Source organism: Athene cunicularia (genome assembly GCF_003259725.1).
Source record: "Athene cunicularia isolate RWA chromosome 4 unlocalized genomic scaffold, athCun1 chr4_part1, whole genome shotgun sequence".
Classification (NCBI taxonomy): Eukaryota; Metazoa; Chordata; class Aves; order Strigiformes; family Strigidae; genus Athene; species Athene cunicularia.
In genome coordinates this window covers 17,968,180-17,987,949 of record NW_020799098.1, presented here as the reverse complement: position 1 = coordinate 17,987,949, position 19,770 = coordinate 17,968,180, and the positions used below count along the sequence as shown (strand labels likewise).

General features: G+C 36.2%; 1 protein-coding gene across 7 annotated transcripts in view; it reads left to right on the top strand.

The window, feature by feature from the left end:
• KCNIP4 (potassium voltage-gated channel interacting protein 4) overlaps nucleotides 1-19,770 on the top strand; it is a 426,114-nt gene that overhangs the window by 212,021 nt on the left and 194,323 nt on the right. The window contains exon 1 of one of the 7 annotated variants that reach the window (XM_026846784.1): nucleotides 1,105-1,288. The exons of the other annotated variants lie outside the window; for them this stretch is intronic. Coding sequence (XP_026702585.1) covers nucleotides 1,189-1,288 — 100 coding nt within the window. The 5' untranslated portion in view covers nucleotides 1,105-1,188. Of the gene's footprint in view, nucleotides 1-1,104; nucleotides 1,289-19,770 lie in introns of those variants that run through there. 7 annotated transcript variants of the gene reach the window in all.

Here is a 19,770-nt window from a genome sequence, read left to right as displayed (position 1 = left end):
GGAAGGAATCAGAATTAACCATAGGGGCAGTAGACCTATACCTCGGGGAAAAACCGTTTGCTTTGCCTATACTTGAGGAAGCAGCTCCCACACAGCGGATCTCCACGTGCATATTTGTCTAGTCCCTGCTACTCGTGGGGTCCAGGTTTGCGGGGCAGTGGTACCCAGGCTTTTTTGCAGCAGCACCACCACAAGCTCTGCTTTCCAGTTCTCTGCTCTGGGCTCTGAGTAAGTGCAACTGGCACAAAAGTAGTAAATATTGTATCTTTCAGAGAAGTGTTTTCAGTTTAACATTTTCAGCTGACAAATATTAATGAAAGCTATCAGTGAAAATGACTATGTCAGTTCAGGTGACAATGTTGCACATACCCAAACACAGTATCAACCTTTTGGGTAAAGGCATACAGATTAGAGAGGTTATGTTGCTGCTGCTGCTAAATGAGCCCATTTTAGTCCTACAGTGAAGGAGAGCCAGACCTACTGTCCTTAACGCCATTGATAAGATGGTTTAGAGGGAAAGGTATTTAGCCTTGTTTGGAACAGAGAGAAGAAGAAGAATGTAAGGAGAAAGTTTGCAGCAAATAAAGGCAAAGAAACTCAAGGAAAAGCAACTTGCAGAAACAAAATAAATACAATATTTAGGATGTAGTGTTAAACCTTAAGTTTTCTGACAGAAGGCTAAGCAGCTTTGGGGAGTCCAATCCCAAGCAAAAAAGCACTGAATAAGGACACGTGAACATTATGCTGCATGGATTTATCTATGCACTGTAGGAAAAGAAGTACCTCTATTATATCTGTTAGCTCCTTTACTCCCACTTCATTCCACTGTTTTCAGTAATGGTAACACCCATCATAATGTGTGTATACCTTGGGGACTTAGAAGTTACTGCCAGTTCTCACATGCCACAATGATTTTTTTCTGAATGTTATCCAGGGAAAGGAAGAAAACTGAGCCCTTGGCAGTAATTGATTCCAACTGTGTGGGGGACAGTACTCTAACAGACAGGATTAAATTTGTTGCAATTGTTCCCCTGCTCATTTTTGTCGGGGGGTGCTCCCTGCCGCTCCCGCCCGCTCGCCCCTTCCCCCGCGGGAGCCTCCCGCGCCTAGTTTAATGGCTTCGCAAAGCGAGCCCGGCAGAAGAGCACTTTCCTCAGTGGCGGTGGTCAGACCATGACCTAACGCATCATGAACTTGGAAGGGCTTGAAATGATAGCAGTTTTGATCGTGATTGTGCTCTTTGTTAAAGTGTTGGAACAGTTTGGGCTGATTGAAGCAGGTTTAGAAGGTAAGGGAGTGCTTTTCAGTGGCTTGTCATTTTTCGGTTCTGCTTATTCTCTTGCGGCGAGGCAAGGCACCTGTAAACTGCGTCTGAGTCGCTTCCTGAGTCACCTCGAGAGCAACGTGCACATCAGTGGCTCGGTGTTGTTGGTGTTAAAGTTGCGGTGATTTTCTTCCGCAGGAAAAATAAACTGGCGCCTTGAATGCTGCAAGTATAAACTTCGATGTTGAACAGAGATAAATGCCTTAAAATCTGAATCGCTTATTTTAAATCTGCAAATTTAAAGGAGTAGGGGTCAAAGCAGATTTCAGGATGTTAACATGCAAATACTGTTATATTGCCTTAATATTGTATGTCATTTATTCCGAATTGTTTTCTAATATATTCATGTTAACATGTTCTGTACTGGGATTGTTACGATACCAAGATATATACTTTATAGTATTTAAAAACCTGTTGAATATTTAATTTTTTTTTTTTGCATCTTAAAACGTGCTTGACAAAGATCAGCAATACTCATATACAAAATAAGCAACTTTAACATTCACTTATGGCAGTCAAGTGTAAGTTTTATTGCTTGATGTTTTGTTTATCTTAGGTCACCTTCTTAGCAATAGCGTTTCTGTATAAAGCGGTAAAAATGAAAAATAAGAAACTTTGTTTTAAATGTGCTTTTTATGTAAGATAGTTGAATATTGATTATTTTTACTTTATTTCTAAAAGTGCTGTTATTTTTACTATATGAAGAGTGAGTCAAAAAACCCACTGATTGCAGCATGGTTAATAACATAATGATATTCATTGCATACCAGTGTTTTATTAGGCTCCAGACTGAAATGGCCTCTTTCTCAAATATTGAAGAAACATTGTATTCTCAAATCTTTCTGTAAGCTAGCATTTGAGTACAGTGTATATACTTATGCTTATGAAAAGGGGAACTTTGTTGACTGAGAGATTGTGCTTCCATGTGTTAACAAGTAAGAGCATAAGCAAAATCTGCTCCTATGAAAAGGTCTAAAGTAATCCTATTTATGTAACCCTTTCAAGAAACTCAGTCTTAAAGTGATTTTAAATAAGTTCATGCAACTGTGTTGCTGTCTGGTGTGGACTTGCTAGTATTGATTACAGAATTTGAAAACCCTGCAGAGACTCACAAAAATGTGTTACCAATTGCATTTTTATAAAGAATGTATCTATTAAAGTGCATTATATTGAGTTTAAATCACAATGGAGAGATTCCCGTCAAATGTATGAACTTCTGCTTTTTGTTTTGTGGACAGTTGCAAATAGAAATGTCAATCAACTTGAGAAATGTTATGATAAAAGTTATCTCCATCATTAGAGGCTGCAGAGATTTGGGTAAAAAAGCACCAAATTTACTTTGGAGGTTGGTTGGCAGGTTTGTGTTATGCATTGTAAAGTCTGATTGCCACATCCAGTCTGGTTCGCTGGCAAAATTTAGCACTTGATTGTTGTCTGTACTTGTTTTTAAGGCTGGCAAAGCTGATAATGGAAAACAATTAGAAATATAATGAAGCTGCCTTTAAGAGGTTGTAAGATTTCTGTAAGAAATAAGTTTCATGTGCAGCTGCCTGTTTTGTCTGCTTCGCTGGCCAAAAAACTGTCAGTCTGTGTGTGCATGGAGTCTTAAAGTTTCTTCTTGCCTAGTGCAGGACAGATTTCCAGCCTGCTGGCTAGATGAAACCACAGGAAGACATATATGCCCCATTCCTCTGTGGTGTTCAAATTCTGTGAGTAAGATAAAAGGTATGTTACATGGGAATCGAGTAACAGGTAAAAACATTGATGTATGAAAATTAGGCTTAGCTACATTGCACAGACTTATAAATTTGTTTTCTCATAGTTCAGGAACATTGAAGATTTATTCCCCATTTTTTTCTTGAACTTGAGAATTAAAGATCCACACTGATTACAAAAGAAAAAAAAAAAAGATTATACTTTTTACTAGGGACTTGAAAAAATTGTCATGATTTTAATAAGTATCAAGACTATTCATTTCCCACATGAATGAAAAGTATATGCATCATAAAATTGTGCATATGTTGGAGATGGTTTTAAGTAGCATGTTATGAAAAAATGAATTTTACAAGTGTGCTCTGACTATCCACGTGCTTTCCCAGAAATCAGTGAGGAAGTTGGTTGCAGTTATCTGAAAATGTTATTATAAGGACACATGCAGTTGTCTGGTTTTGGATAGGTTATATCCCTTCTTCTTTTATCCTCAAAGGTCAACATGTCCAAATGAAATCTTTGTGCCTGTTTCATACAAATAAATAGTTTCTGGCATATAAAATGCATTCTGCATCTATCTGGAAATCATCCATAGAGTCAGTAATAACCTGTGACACAGTGCACCCAATGCAGGATGCTAAACCTGATCTCTCTAAATCATACTGAAGCTTTGGTAGAGATCTAGGTTTCGTAATTAGTCCCTATCATGGTAACAAGAACTTGAAGCTAACATCTTCCTTCCTACACTGGCTTGTCACGATTCAGAACTTTGTGAACCATTTCCACATTAAGTTGGAAGAATTGGGTGCAGTTTATCTAAATCAGTAGCATAATCTTATTTTCCTCTTTTCAGTGTCATAGTAACTATCATCAGTGTAAGTAATATTCTGCTTTCTTCAGACTCTTCAGTGCAAATTGTATGTCTAATAATAGGGGTCAATTGTTTTCATTATTTATGAAAGGAATAAATATTTTCAGAATAAAAATTGTATATACTTGCTTATACTTATTTTCTGAAGTATTGAACTCACTTAGATCTGATAACTATGCTTTCTGTGGTTTTTGCCCAGTTGCCTTCAACTGCTGAGCGAGTCTATTGTTGTGGGAGAAGTATTTTCAAATAGATGTTTTTAATATTGTGTGACAGCTCTTAAAGTGATAAGTAGCAGAATAGATTTCTATACTTTTGTAGATTGTGGGTTGCAGAGACTTTATCTCTAGGTTAAATATTGTTTTATGATGTATTGCACTCAGATCACAGTATGCTTTCTGTGGTTGCCTTTAACTGCTGAGTGGTTTTACTGTTGTTATAACAGTATTTTCAAATAGATGTTTTTAATATTGTATGACAGCTCCTGAAGTGATAAGTAGCAGAACAGATTTATTCACTCCCGTGGGTTGTGGATTGCACAGACTTTGTCTCTAGGTTAAATATTTAACTCTTCATAAATTATGTCCTCCTTAATAAACTTCACTGATTTTTTAAAACAGTAATGTAATAGGTATAAGGAATAATGTATTGACACATAATCAGGATAGTTTGTTCCTAGATATACCGAGATATAAATTTTAAATTAATCATATTCTTGCATGGTGAGTTTTTCCAAAAGTCATTCACAATTAAAATGAGATACAAGAACTGAGCAAGTTGAATATACAGTGTGTTAGCATTTCATGATTGTGCAATACTCAGGATATTGGTTTATATGATTTCAGTATACTTCTGGTACTTTTCTTAAAAGATTGTGATCTTCATATATAAGGATCATATGAACTTGATCAAGATACGGAAGAGGTTTTGTATGTGAATATCTTCTTTGTATGTCACTTATTTTGAGTAGATTGTTGGAGACAGCATGGTTGAAGCATCGTGAGATCAGCCCATTCCTAAGTTAACATTGTTTTGTCCAAATATTTATTGGAAAAATTAGATTGATTTTAAAAAGCTAATTCACCTATTAATTAAATAAACAGCAAAATAAATTAATCTTCATCAATGTAAGCATTGAAACCTACACCATTAGGGATAAGGTTCAGAGAAGAAATGTGAAGGATATGAGTGATCAAAAATATTTCCATAAGAATACTCTGTTTGTTAGGGAATACTCTTATAGCAGCTAGTACCTCTAACAGGGAAAAAAAAAAAAAAAAAAAAAAAAAAAAAGAAGTGTGGATTCCATGTTTCTATATGATTGATACCTATCTAATTTCCTTGTTTGGGATCCCTGAGAGTGGCAGTAGTAGAAGTTTAGAGCTAAAATTGTAATAGTTAATTTAATGAAACACACAATTCCTCTAAAATGTCAAAGCAGCTTCTAATTCGATTTTAATAATCCTGGCTATTGACAGCTTCCCATTCATCAGCTGGAAAACAGAGCAAAACCACGGACACATAGGGAGTTCCTTGTGATATTTACACCTCTTTTTGACAGGGACTGGGTATAACTGGAAACGCGGTGCAAGTTACTTACGTGTGGTTGCTCTGAAATTAGTGGCTGTTTTGTCATCCAGGCTATGATCTGCTGGGAATTTCAACATTTCCACAGCAATGTCCCACTTCACAGTGTTGTTCATGGATAGAAATACTAATTTCAAAGAATGCATAATGACTGGCACCTCATACTGGAATTAGCTTGTAATAGACATAGGGGCTTTTCTGCCATTTTTCTTAAGATCAATCTTGATGTCAAAGAGAGTTATGCACAGAATTAAGAAGTACAAAAGCAATCATGGACCAATATGTGAAATGATTAGCCAGAGCTGACAGTGTGCAAATGACAGAGACATGATAGAAGTTTTAATATTAGCAATTTCAGGCATTCCTTAGAAGTAATTTGTTAAATTAAGCCTTCATATATAACAAGATAAATTAAATTAAAACAGCTGTTGAAAGAACTACTCATATGCAGGCGAGTGAGCAGTAGATAGAGATCTTTAGCACAGAATTGCAGTCAAGATGTCCTTGATTAAATATTTATGCTCAGACAGTACTTGCAAGTCATTTGTAGACAGCAGCATGGATTGTAGTTGATACGGAGCTATGCATGTGTGAGCACCTGAGCAGGTTGTGCATCCTGCATCAACAGGCCACTGCTGGGCAGAATGAGTAAGAGGAAAGCTCTTCCTCTTCTGTTCTTTTCATACTAGAAGCCTCAATGTTTGGATACAGTTTTAAAATACAGAAATAGGCAGGTAAGCAAAGAAAGTTGCTAGCCAAGGGAATTTGTAATGGGTGCTTTCAGTCCTTAGTGGCCTGCCTTAAGCAGTCTGACTTCTCTGAAGGCTGGTCCATTGTTGCTACAAAACCTTGTAGGGTTCCCAGGTCAGTGTCCGCTGAAGAGCTGCTTTTCTCAAGACTAATTGTGACTCCTGATGATAATGTGCTTGTCTAGTGCTTTACATCACAGAGATCAAAGTAGGTAAATACTGTAACTGCAAATGAATAAATGTCAAAGAAATAGACGGATAAAGAGCACTACACTCTTGGATTATCAGTACAATATCTTTTGCAAATTTGCTAGTTTATAATTAACCTTTTTTTTGAAAAATAAAAAAAAAAAAGAACAAAAATATTAGACCCAAATAAGCAGAGAGTTGATCAGAGAATTCTCAACTTCTTTTTGTGGTGAATTGTGGTGATACAGTTCATGAACACAAGGGTCTCATTCCTGTTGCAGTTTAGTTATTAGTTATCTCATTGAATAAATGGAAATTGTCTCATCTACTATGAAATGGAAGAATACTAGAACCTTATTGCTTAGTTTTACTCTTTTGTAATTTTAGGTGGTAACCTAGAGAATTGTATGATAAACTGGGTATGAGAAAGAGATGAGATTCCGGTCTGGTTTATCTCCATCGAGGAGACAAGTTCTGCTGTTTACTTCCTCTGTGTCCTACTGGCTACTCAATATAGAATTTGTATTTTCAGAATACCTGTTTTATTGATTTACTTTTGATAAGTGAATGCTACATTCCTAGTGTCATAGACCCACCATAAGCAAAGGAAAATTTTACACTGTTTGCCTGTCACTGTAAATTCCTTTACTTTTACATATTCTCCACAAGTGCTGAATTTACTTTTAATGAAAATCTATAAATGCCCTTTGGTTACATTTAGTGACTATTTTTTTCATTTTTTCGCTATCTTAGCCATCAGTAAATGTGGGTGAAATAAATCAAAAAATCATTGAAAATTTGATGTTACGGATTTTTCTAAGAACTCGGTTTTGTCAATGATTAGGGGAAAACTGGCATACCAAACTTTGTATGCAGAAGAAAATAACCTGATTAGTGAAACCAGGTGTACGCATTCTGTTTAGAAATATATTAGTGCTAATAATACTTTCTGCACTCTTTTTTTTTTTCTGTGGAATTCAAAATGCTTTACAAGAATTAATAGAATTATCTGCTTATATATGCAAATATATCAGGAAAGTTAAGACAGATTAGTAAATTTCACAGGTTGATACATGAAGTAAAAAGGAGTTGTCAGATCATGTTCTTTAAGGTCCTGTATGCCACAGGGCAATAACTGGCTTTTTTGATGAACTCCATAGCATGTTTTGACTAAACCTTGAAATGCATTTGATGAAAGGAGGGACAAGGGAGCACAAATGATCTTTTCATTTGTGATCTATCCATTAAGGTCAGTGATATTCTCAAATTGAGAGAGTTACAGGCTTTCTAAAGTTACGTGGGGCGAATCCAAAACCTTGATGTGTTCTGAAGATGACAAGGGAAGAAGGAGTAATCACGCCATTTCACAATTTCCTCCTTTTTGCTACTGTTAAAAAAACAGTGTCTGAGTCTCGTTTTTCCGCCTTATCTTCATGTAGTGAGTTAAGCTTGTTTCTCTGCATCACTCAGAGATTTACCCTCCCTTCTAAGTAGGCAGTATATGTTTTCTGGCCATTAGCTCTGTGCCAGTCATTTGGTATATGTCTCAGAAATCAGGAAGATCGACTGCACTTGGTGTATTATCTCTGTGATGCTATCCTTGTTAATATGCTTCCTTTTGTTTCTAATGTGTTTTAAAAATAACCCACTCAAATATACTCCAGAAGTTTATTCAATAATGGATTTTATCCTTTGCCTTTAGTTTTCTCTGTATGTTCTATGTAATACATCATAATTAATTATTGTTATTTCCCCCTTTTCCATGTGTTCACTGTTACTCTCACTTTTATAACTAATGTAGCTACTATACCAAAGAAGGAAAATAAGTTAACCAAAGCTGCTCTCTTTATTGCAGGATTGCCACATTTTGGCTATCTAATGCATCTTCCTATAGAATTCCTAATCTTTGTTATGTTTTTCTGTCTGTTTTTCTCATCAGTCACCTTCAGTCCTCAGCTACACAAAGTCAGGCTTTTTGACTCACCAAGGATATATGGATTTAGATATATTAGATACACACACTTTGAATTCAGATTGCATTAATTTTGCTCACATACAATGCAAACAGACCCTCAGCTTTGGCCCTTCTGCCCGTATGTTAACTTCCAGTCCACTTTTGACCTCATATCTTTCTAGTTTAAGAATATTTAACATATACAATATTTAGCTCAATGTCTCTTTTATTAGAAAATAGCAACTCCAAATTTTAGGAGCTTTATTTCACGTGGTTTCAAGCTGCTGTCTCCCTAACATCAGAGATTTCATATATTGTTGTATTCTGTAATTTGATAGGATCCCTGGGAAAAACCCTTACTGGGTTTACTGGTCCTTGCATTGTTGTGATTATAAGCTTTGCATTATGATTAATTCAGTCTGCTAGTTGCTTTGGCTAATCTCTGGCTGTACTATCTTCTGTACTCCACTGTAAGATTCCATGATCCAATTCAGGTCGACCCATGTGGATCAACATCACAATAATCACATTAAAACCAACTTATTTCCAGTTATTTTACCTTCTCATGCTCACTCAGGGAGTAAAAAAGATTAGTTGAATTTTCCTGGGTTTTTGCAGTTGCCTGATTAGGTCAGTTAAATTTGATAAATCATTTTAGTCTTATGTGTTCTTATATCAAAGGTGAAAGATTAAGCAGCATCACTGAAAGTGTGCTAGATAACCTTATTATTTAATATTAGAGTCTGTATTTTCACTTTGCCCTGTGGCCCATTCCTGAATTCTCTGCCCAAATTTCTTCATATAAAATGAAAAATTATTGTATATCTGCTTGAGGTTATGAAGAAGATCTTGTGATTTGGGTTTGGGGGGGGATTTTTTTGTTTGGTTTGATTTGGTTTTTGTTAGTTTGTTTTGGGTTTTTGGGGTGGTTGTTTGTTGTTGGTTTGTTTTTTGTTTTTTTGGTTTTTTGTGTTTTTTTAATAGGAGAGTTTTTCCTTTAGTTATCTGACCTATTTCTCTGGTAGCTATCGATGAATTTTTCAGTAGCTGGTAGAAAATGAAGTCCAGCCAGACTGAATGCCGCCTAAATTTAATGAGGCAGATGACTTAATCTGATACAACACCTCTGGTTTTGGTTTCTGCAGCCATTTTCCTTAGTGGTATCCCTAGAATTAATTTCTGAGTGTAGTTGTTTTGAGTGTAGTTGTTCTGGTTGTAGTTGTTCAATCTTTATTTCTAATAGCCCTTACTGTCATTTTCTGATAACACTACAGAAGCATTAATATATATGCTTCCCCATCCATACTTTCTTTTTTGGATCAATAATCCAAAAATTATTCTTCTGCAAACAGGTAGCTAAAACTTGGATCATCCAAAGCAGGCTACAACAGGAATGTCTTTTTCTTTCATTATTTCACATTAACAGTTGATAATGTGAAATAAAGAAAAAGAGATTAAATCAGGTGAATATCTGTTTATTAATATACTTGTTTTCCAGTAGTTATATCAATGTTATTGTAGGAAATATTGTGTGCTTTTACACAGAAGTATGATTATAAATTTAACACTCATTATTAATGTATTCTAATACAGAAAACTCCAACAAAATAAACCTGTATGTCTGAGGCAGAAAAGAGAAAGGATTATTAGAGTAATTGTTTAGGACTTCAAGGAAGATATTTCATTGGACATAGACATTATGATAATGCATAACACTCACCAAATGTAGGTACATCGATATAGACTCTTGTACTCCAGGGTCTACCCCTACATCAGGAAGGTTTGATAGGGAGCTATTGTCACAGACCTGATTCATCTTCTTTTTGCCTATACTTCGAGTAAATCTCATTTGGTTCACCTTTTATGACAAACTTCATTTCCAAATTATGTTTTGTATAAATAACGTTATTTAAATATTCCTGTTGGAGGAAAGCAGGATTGAGTTACATGAAATCCACCTGACAGTTGTTTTTGGTCCCCCTGTTTCACTTTTCCATCAGGCTGACAACTTTTTCAGTTCAGTGATGGCTCACTGTTGCAAAGACAGTCATGCCTTTACATACACACCTAAGAAGTTACATAATCTTGCGTTGAAGTCCGTGCAGTACGGAAGGAGTGTCACACCTCACAGTTGCATGAGTATTTGCTGAAACACTTAAAAAAGGGATGCCTTTTGGACCGCTTACATTATCCACACTAACTGTCTCTCTGGTTTAGCATAAATGAATAATTGATAAGAGACCTTTTCTTGTAGAAACTACTCTTCTAGCTGAACCTCGAGATCACCATTTTTCTGCCAAAACTATACAATTTACATAAGTAGTTGTAAGCAATCCTGTAGTTTTGAATGCTTCAACTCATAGGTAAATGTTGTGCTATATTACAGTATTGTCAAAATCCTGTTGTTACTAAGATTAGCAAAAAACAGTCTTGAGTCCACTAATGCATGATGAGGACATGTATTAAAACGTTCTTATTACCTAGTTTACAAATATTTCAAAGCTAATATAATACATTTCAAGGTTAATTGCTACTATTATCTCCATTTAAAAAAACTTATGCCCTCTCTTATATTAAAGATCAATTATTGTACAAGTATCTGTGTATATCTGCTGTATGCATTAGCAGTATTGGAGTAATTTTATCCAAAACTTTCTTTAACACCTTGGCCGATAAGGTGAGACAGTGTGTCACGTCAGTGAGGCCGAGAAATGATCTGTTCTCCCTTCCCACCCTGCTTTTCAAAAAGTCTTTTCAGAAGATCAGTAATCTTGCAGTTCCCATGTTATTTGTTGCTTATCAGACTTATTTTCTTGGAAAACACCTGGCTGAGGATTTCCAATACTGCAAACAAGCCGTCTACAAGTTAATCTTTTCTTTTGGTAGCAGAAGCTCATAATCAATCAGGTTTTTTTTCTAACTGTACCTCTACCAAGTGATGGGGTGGCTGTAGGTCATGAGGAAAGGCAATTGCTGCTGGTGGAAAAGAATCAGCTATGTACAGCCACTTCTTGCCTGCATCTGAATAACTTTCAGGAACAGCAGAAACAAGACACAGCCTGAATGAGTTTCTTTGATGGCAGCAGCTCATGCTTATACTGTTGTGCCTAAAAATAAGGCAGAGATTTATTTTGCAATGTGTATATAGTGAACCTGATATTTCTGGGAAGCCTAGATGTGTACAGATAATCCATAATGCTCATGTGCAGTAACTCTGTTCCCTTGGAGGAAGAGACCATATTCTGCCCCTATAGGAGGTTGTAGTCTGCCCACTTGGATCATTTGAGTAAAGTCCTTCACTATTTTTTCATTAGAAAGAACTTTTTTTCACACTGAGTCAAATTTTATTTGGCCTTAGAATATGCATGTAAATACTTAAAATATATTAACATGCCATCTGAGTTACCTCCTCTGAAGTCTGAGATTAAAATTTGTATTTGCAAGACAGCAAAAGTACCTGTACCCTCAAAGAAAGTTTGCCACTTCACAGAGTCACAGAATCACTTAACACCTAGCAAGATCCCAAGGATAAGAAGTGCATTGGAGGTCTGCCTTTCTTCATTTGTAACTTGCGGCTGGTGATAAAAGGAATCATACGCAGTTTGAGTTTTCTAAATTTTTAATATATTTGAACAAAATTACTTTAGTATGTTCATTATTTATAATTTATATATCAATCTAAATTGTCTTAATTAACTTTGAATTTAAAACTTCTAGGGCTTATTTTACAAGTAAGAGACCTGCTCTTACACAAACGTCGCAATGTAAATGCCTTGCTTGAAAACCATTTGGGATTTGATTATAAGTTAGAGTTCTTTCCCTCTTATTCATCATCACAAATCTCAGAGTTCACATTCTGTCCAATTTTAAGGCTGGATAAGTAATCTGAGATGAATCCCAGAACATGAGTAATTGTTTTCCGAAGTAAGGAGACATAACTGAAGGCAGAATATGATGCTGAAATTGTTTAGCAAGTTGACAGTTGAGTTACAATGAAATCTAGTTCATTTGCCCACAATTAAAATTGCTTTAATAGTTCAGCAATAGTAAGAATGTCATCAAGATAGGAAGAAATTCTCGATCAACTCAGATACTAACTGATTCAGTGAGAAGATACCACCTTCGAATTATCATTGTGAAATTCATGATAATCTGCTAAAAGTCATACTTTAAATGTTACTTATTTTTCTCTTTGCTTCCATTCCATTCTCTTACCGGACTATTTTAAGAAGCAGTCTCTTTCTGAATGTTAGATTTTTTTGACTGAGTCAATAATTATTAGACCTAAACCATTCCTATTTAAAAAGTAATCTCACTGTAAAAACCCAAGTTAAAGTTTCATCATGACATCCTTTGACAAGCTGGCCCAGCATTTAATTACTTTCAGTGCTAGAAATGTGTATCTGCTTTTGACTTTTGTTTCTGTTTAGCTCAAGAGCTACCTATGTAATACTTTGCCAATTCTTTGCTAGATTTAAAATATTATGTAGCATCAGATATCTTTAATCCTTGTAGATGAATTTTTAATTTATGTTTTGGAACTTACCTTTTTCTCTTAGAAACTAAGTAAGTAAAACTACTTTAGTATTTGTACCATTTGCTTTCCAGATTCAAGATAAGTTTTGTGGTTCTCTAAACCTTTTTCAGTTTTTAATAACTTCTTGGAGGGTTGATATTCAAACTGGACACAGGATTCAAAACTGGCCTCAGACAGGTCAGAGGTAAGAGGTAATATCCCTGCCTTGGTAATTTACCACTAATGCATCTGAGCAGTAATTAGCTTTTCTTTGATGTAAAATAGAGATACATTAATGATTCTGTACAGAACTGAAGACAAGTGTGAATTCCTGTCTTTTTCGTTAGAAGAGGTCATTAGAAAATCTTTGGTAATTTTTTTTTTCCTTTGAATAACCATATTAAAGATGTTACCTTCTTTTGTGAGGCCAGATATGGATTAGTACAAGTGTACCGCCTCCTGTAGTTTTGTTCATCTTAAATTAGCCTACCATAAAAAATGGAATAATATGTTGAATTAGGAGTGCTGCTGCAAGACTGTTCCATTTGTTACTGGGTTGTCAAACTAACTTTTAGAAAAAAATATCTGCAGTTACTTATCTTTATGAATATAGGTGAGTATAAAGATGTATTTTTTTTCCTCTTTGAAAAATCTTCCCCTTTTAATCTTTTTTGTTCCTTCTTAAAGATTTATTACTCTGGGAATTTTCCTTCTGATTATTAAACTGTAGTATCAGTACTCTTAATTGAAAGAGAGATATTTTTGCAGTCAGGAAAATGATAAAATATGACTTTTCATGCACATATTTTTATTATTCTAAAGTACTGTAGAGAATATTTATTGCAGTGGTGAAGTAACAAATTCAGTGTTGTTATTTTTTTTTTATATTCACTAGCATTTTCAGACATCACTGTGTTATGTGGATGTATAGAATCGGGAAGCACAGAAGTATATTTCCAAGTACTATGTTCAACACCTTGTGCTGTCAGTATCACTACTTGGAATAAAGCAATTTATTTTTCTTTGGGGGGGGTGGGGGTGGGAGGGAGCTTTTTCTATTACATTGAAGAGTAATGAAACTATAACTTTTTATCATAGTATTAAATATTTTTAGTTGTTTAAAATATGATGGTCTCAGTAACCAAGCACATGGATATTTGGATCTAGTTGAAGCTGATTACAATCTTGACCTCAGCCTGTTTCTTGGAAGTGAGCTGTAATTGGCAAGTAATTCAAGACCTCCAGCATTGCCCTTGCCAGGCAGATACAAGGTGAAAAACATCCCCATTCATCCATCAGATAGCTTGTCAGTATAAGGTCTTTTCTCAAATAATCACTGCAGGGAATGATTACGGCTCTCTCAGTCAACCACAGGTTCAGCCTGTCCTGGTTTAGACTCAGATACTTTTCAACAGTGGACATACCTGTGAGTGGCTGTCCTAGTGAATGGCAAAATTCAACAGGTGGTGAATCTATCTGGTTTGCAACTGTGTTTTGTAGTGCCATAATCTTAAGGATAGATTACTGTTACTGAGTCCTCGTGCTCATGGAAGAAACACATTTCTTTTCTAGTCCTGTGACATCTTGCTTTAATTAGTGTAAGGGAAGTGTGTGCAATAGTGCCACAGGAGTTAAAGGTATGCTTTGGTATTCCTTCATGCCGTGACCTCTTGTGAGACCCATTAGGAGTTAAATCCTCATTATACCCACAGACTCCTTCAGTGTCTGTAGAAATGCTGGGATTTTCCTGACTCAAGAGAAGCTGTGAGAGTGTTCCCTTCTAATTGAAAAGGCCTTTATAAAGATCAGATCATCAGACATCACTTAACATTGGTAATGCAAAGGTCCATTCAGTCCTACCTTCCACTCTTGTCCACTTTACTCTTAACACTCAAGAATCAAATCTTTCTGACTCCAGATCCACTCTACATCCATCTGTAATTTTAATTTGAACTTCAGAATGAAAACAGATTTGCTCTTGCATTCAGGAGTCAAATCCTCTGAATTTCACTTTTGCTATCTCTGTATAGATGCTCACTGGTATCAAGAACAGCAGAAAAGGGATGTGTTGATACTATTAGTAAACAAACCTATCAGTTCTCTTTTTTTGGTCTTTTTAATAATTTTCTTCCTTTTTCTCTTAAAGATTAATTCTTCGAAAAATTTAAGGCATCTGTGAAATAAAAAAATTGGATCCTCTCCCCTTTTGGCAACTGGCTTTCATGTTTCTGTACAAAAGGGTGGGAATAATGGCAGACTGTGGGAAAATGAACATCCGTGTTCCTGGGTATATGTGATTATTATTTCTTTTTGTTCTCCATCACTTATCCTGTCTCTCTCTGCAGATCTTCCACAAGCAGGAAGTAGTTAATATTCCAGTCCTAGGAACAAAACCCCCTCTCACTTCAGGACGAAGGACATTTACAGCAGATACTTTCAGGTGCCAAACAGAATCCACCTTGGGCCTAAAGAGGATCAGTATTTTTATTTTGAAATTCAAGTCTGAGACGATGATAAAGACAGTTACAGTTCCATTGCTTGAGGAAATAACTGGTTTTAATATGCGAAGTTCTTTTCTCATATACTGTATGTAGTATAATAAAGTTTAGGAAATATCTTCAGTTTATGACGTGTATTATCATTTGAGTCTTCCATGTCTCCAAGCACCTTAACCAGTGTCCTGGTAGTATGACTCAGATGGAAGCAGTTAACAGTTTCCTGGTGAAGGGCAAAAAGTCCTCAATGTAACAGAAGCTCTCTATATTATTAGTAGTACAATATTACTAGTAGGATCGCTTCATTACTATTACTACTAAGAGTGCTTTGTGAACTTTCCTACAGCTGGATCCCATCTGTCTTGGGACAGTTTTCAAATTCTGAAAGATCCTAAAACATCTAGGGGTATCAAGGTCGTAATGGCTTAACTAGCTCTATGGGGTTGTACTGCAGCGTATTCTAACATTATGCTCTATACCATATTTATGTTCACTGCATGTAATTTGTCACTCCCGCTTCATTGTGTCACAGAAATTGTGGGAGTCTGTGTGTAACTGCTCCTCTTGTCTATTATCTAATTTATACACTGACGGAATGTCAGCACTTGGAATGATTTGAGGGGCAATTTTCTTTCAAATTCAGTCATTTACTTCCAATCCTAGTTCTTTTTTTTTTTTTTTTTTTTTTTTTTTTTTTTTTTTTTTTGACTAAGAAACTTGATCTAGCATTCCCTGCAGAATTCCTGCCTACATTTTGCAGGATTTCAGAATGTGTAAACTTCATATTCTGTCAGGTAGCACCAACAACATGGAAGTATGAGGTCTCTTCTTTAGGTCTGGGAATCATCCAGTCTCGAGAAAACTGGATAAATTACATTCAAGTGTTAACCTTCCTGGAGTCTCAAGTGTGTTCGTAGTTGAACTCATCTCAAACGAGGACAGCATGAGTGGGAAATTCATTTATAATGATGAACTATTTCTCATTTTTTCAGACTGTGACCAGTTTGTTTGTTTGAGAGCAGGCCAGAAGGGTCAGTCCTTTAGCCTGAGAATTGAGTTGTCCCAGGGATCCCAGCTGAATGCCTTTCTGATTAATATTCCCAGTCTGTGCTCTCCTTCCACCCCTACTTTTACCAAAGTCCTCAGAAGAATAAATGCAATCACTAAGTGCTAGCTTGGTTTTTGCTTCCAGGAATCTACTCTGCCTTCCAGTGAAGATGCTTCAGTCTTTGTCTCTGTTCCAAGTCTGCTCTCACACAGCTCAGCACAATGATTCTTATGTCTCATCACACATACTGGATAACTTTCAGTATTTCTACACAACAGGGACATTAAGAAAAAGCTCATCTCCAGGTAAACCAAATGATTTTTTTGTCCACTGGTCAGTAGTCTTGCTTGTAGTCTTCACTGTAAAGAGACTGGCTATTCTAAATGATTTATGTTAGAACATTTTCACACAAAGCAAAAGATTGTGTTGGAATCTGCTATGACAATGATAGGGAAGAGCCACAAGATGTGATCCTACTGCACTCCAGGCAGCCTCAGAGATTCCTGACATCCCTTAGAAACCATATGAACTTCCAGCCATACCTTCACCAAACACTGTGCAGATGTTTCTGTTTACTGAATAGCTCTGGGCAAGGCAGTTCCACAGTGTTTTCTTAAGCAAGTCACACCCTACACCCTCTTAGCTTGATCCAGTCTGGTGGGCGTGGTGGAACAATGCTAGCAGTAACCCTGCAATGAATATGTGTCCTGACAATCCAAAGAGAAAGAAAGGTTATTTAGTAGTAAATGGAAGGTACAAGTAAGCAAGTAAAAAGTTTTTGTTCCTGAAATGTCCGAAGATGTAATTGAGGTTCAGCTAGAAATCTTTCAAAGTGTAACAAGCAGATGGATTTAGGGAACACGGCTTGCTAAATTACTGTCCAGTATTAATCCATTAGCCTATGACTGTCTGCTTGGTGTGGGAAGGACATTAACAATATAGATAATTACATCCATAATGTATTTGGGAATGCTTTTATCTACATCTAGAGTACTTACATTTGGTATACTGGCATTGTATACTTACTGCTTAGAGTAACTGAGTAACTTAGAGCCTTTGCATATGCTCTGTACTGAACTCCTTTTGTGGTTTATCTCCTGCAATTTAGTTGTTTTGTTTAGATCTATGGGCATTGATGTTTTTCCTGTCTTTTCCTTTGAGAGCCATCTTGGAAGTATAGATGCTTTGCTGTAGTATAAATCTTGATGGTTTGTACCTTACATCACATATGTACTGGCTGCCCAGTTTAAACACCAGTTTTCATGTCCTGCAGCTGACCCAGTCCAACTCACAAGGGCTACAGCCTTTTGCAACACCAGACATGGTTCAAGATGACCTCAGATGGTTTTATCTGCTGTACTTTTGCAGCCATAGTCACATGAATATGATCACTGGACATCTTAGAGAGGTAACAGCCTTTTTGGTTGATTCACTTTGTGTTTACCTGTAACATTTATTTTGGGCAATAATTGAGAACAGTTTGGCAATAATTGGTTTATGACAGGAATATAGCCCACAGTTCATCATCTGGGAGCAAATGTGTGTAGAACACTGACTATGGAGTGCATTGGCAAAACAGGTTTCCTTTCCACAGACTGTCAGAACTGAAGAAAACATAACTTTCAAGCTTCTCACAACTGCCCTCCATGGTCCAGCAGCAACACTGCAATAACACATCAGTTCATCTGCATGTGGCTAGCAAGGACCTTCTTCTATTCCTGTTGCTGGTTCAGATCTTCTGATCTTCTTTAGTTATGTTTTTGGACAGTATTTTACAACAGCACCAGTAGTGTTACTTATTCTCAGTGTTAATCATTGGAGTTAATTCATTTTTGTTGGAGCAGCTCAGAACTATTCTCCAATGCAGAGTCTGAGAGGAATTTATACCTGCCAACACTCTTCTAGTGTAGAAATGTGTAGGGGGAGGCGCTCAGAAGATCTCGCGATGTACGGGAAAAACAGAGGCACATGAAAATATCTCATGATGCACGGAAAGAACAGGGAACTAAAGATCTCGCAATGTACAGAAAGGGGTATATAAAGCAATTGCGCAGTTAATAAACCGAACAGGTAGCATCCACCATATTGGTGTTTGTGCTTTCTTTCCCACGGAGGTTAACCTCCTGCAAGGTTTAGCTGTGTTCTGAACGCCGCATTCCTGTGGCTTAGCAGATAGAAAAAAACAGCTAATGCCTTACCACAACAGAAATGTATGCAGTTCTGACATTGGCTTTTTGGAGTCATTAGTAGATTAACTGGGACAGTAGGACTAAACAACTGCAATAGTCACTTATTCCTGATAGGAAGTATTTTCTATATGATGGCAGTAAATAATGGTAGATTTGTGCCCTAAGGAATTTTGTATCAGCAAATTCTGACATTGTGATTTCCCAACACCATAACAGGATCTGGTGCTCTTACATTTCATGGGCATAAACATACTCTTTGGAAAGCTTCTTCCTTTTTTTACGTTTCTGTCTGATGACAACCCTTTAGCTAGTTAGCCAGTTTCTTTAAAGGTGCTGGAAGGCAGGGCTTTGCATTAAGCAAATTAATAGAGCACAACTGGAGAGCCTAGCAAGAGTATCTGTGGAAAAGGGTGGTGTAGCAGCAGGTATCCAGAAGCTCTGATTTACTACCATGAATAAAAAACCAAAACCATTACTTCCTCTAGAATTTCATACTGTCTAAGCAGCCTTTCTGACAAACAAAAAGATCTATGCTGATGGTCTGTTGCTGGCAGTTCTATTTCAGGAAGAAAGAATGTATACTGAAAATATGAAAAGTCTACCAAAACTTAAACAGAAATTAGTTATAACTTTGGAGTTATGAGTTTAGCTCCAAACTATAGCATTCTAATTAAAATCTTAACACATGTGATTGTTATATAAAGCTCAAAAAAGTTTCATAGACTTCATAGTAAATTTTGATTTTTTGCAGTAGTAACTTGTAAGGGCTCCACTGTGTGCAGCAGTGCATTATTTCCGATATATCTATAGAGAAGTAATTACTCAGTGTTTGCAAGAAAAATGAGACTTTTTTTTTTTTTTTTAATGCCTTGCAAGTGATGTATAATGCATGATGAAGGGATTGATTTATAAAGGAATCTCCTCCACATTAGAGTCTAACATGTAATTATCCATTACAGAAATTGAAATGCAATTGCTGGACTGCATATTTACATCCTCTGTTACCCAAAAATCACAATTGGTTTTTAATTGCTAATTTTCTTCTGTCTTCTCTTGAGACAACCATTATATTTCTCATCATCCCATTTTGGCCTGTTTTCTACCTTAAAGCCCAGGTAATTTTTCCAGGGGTTTAGTG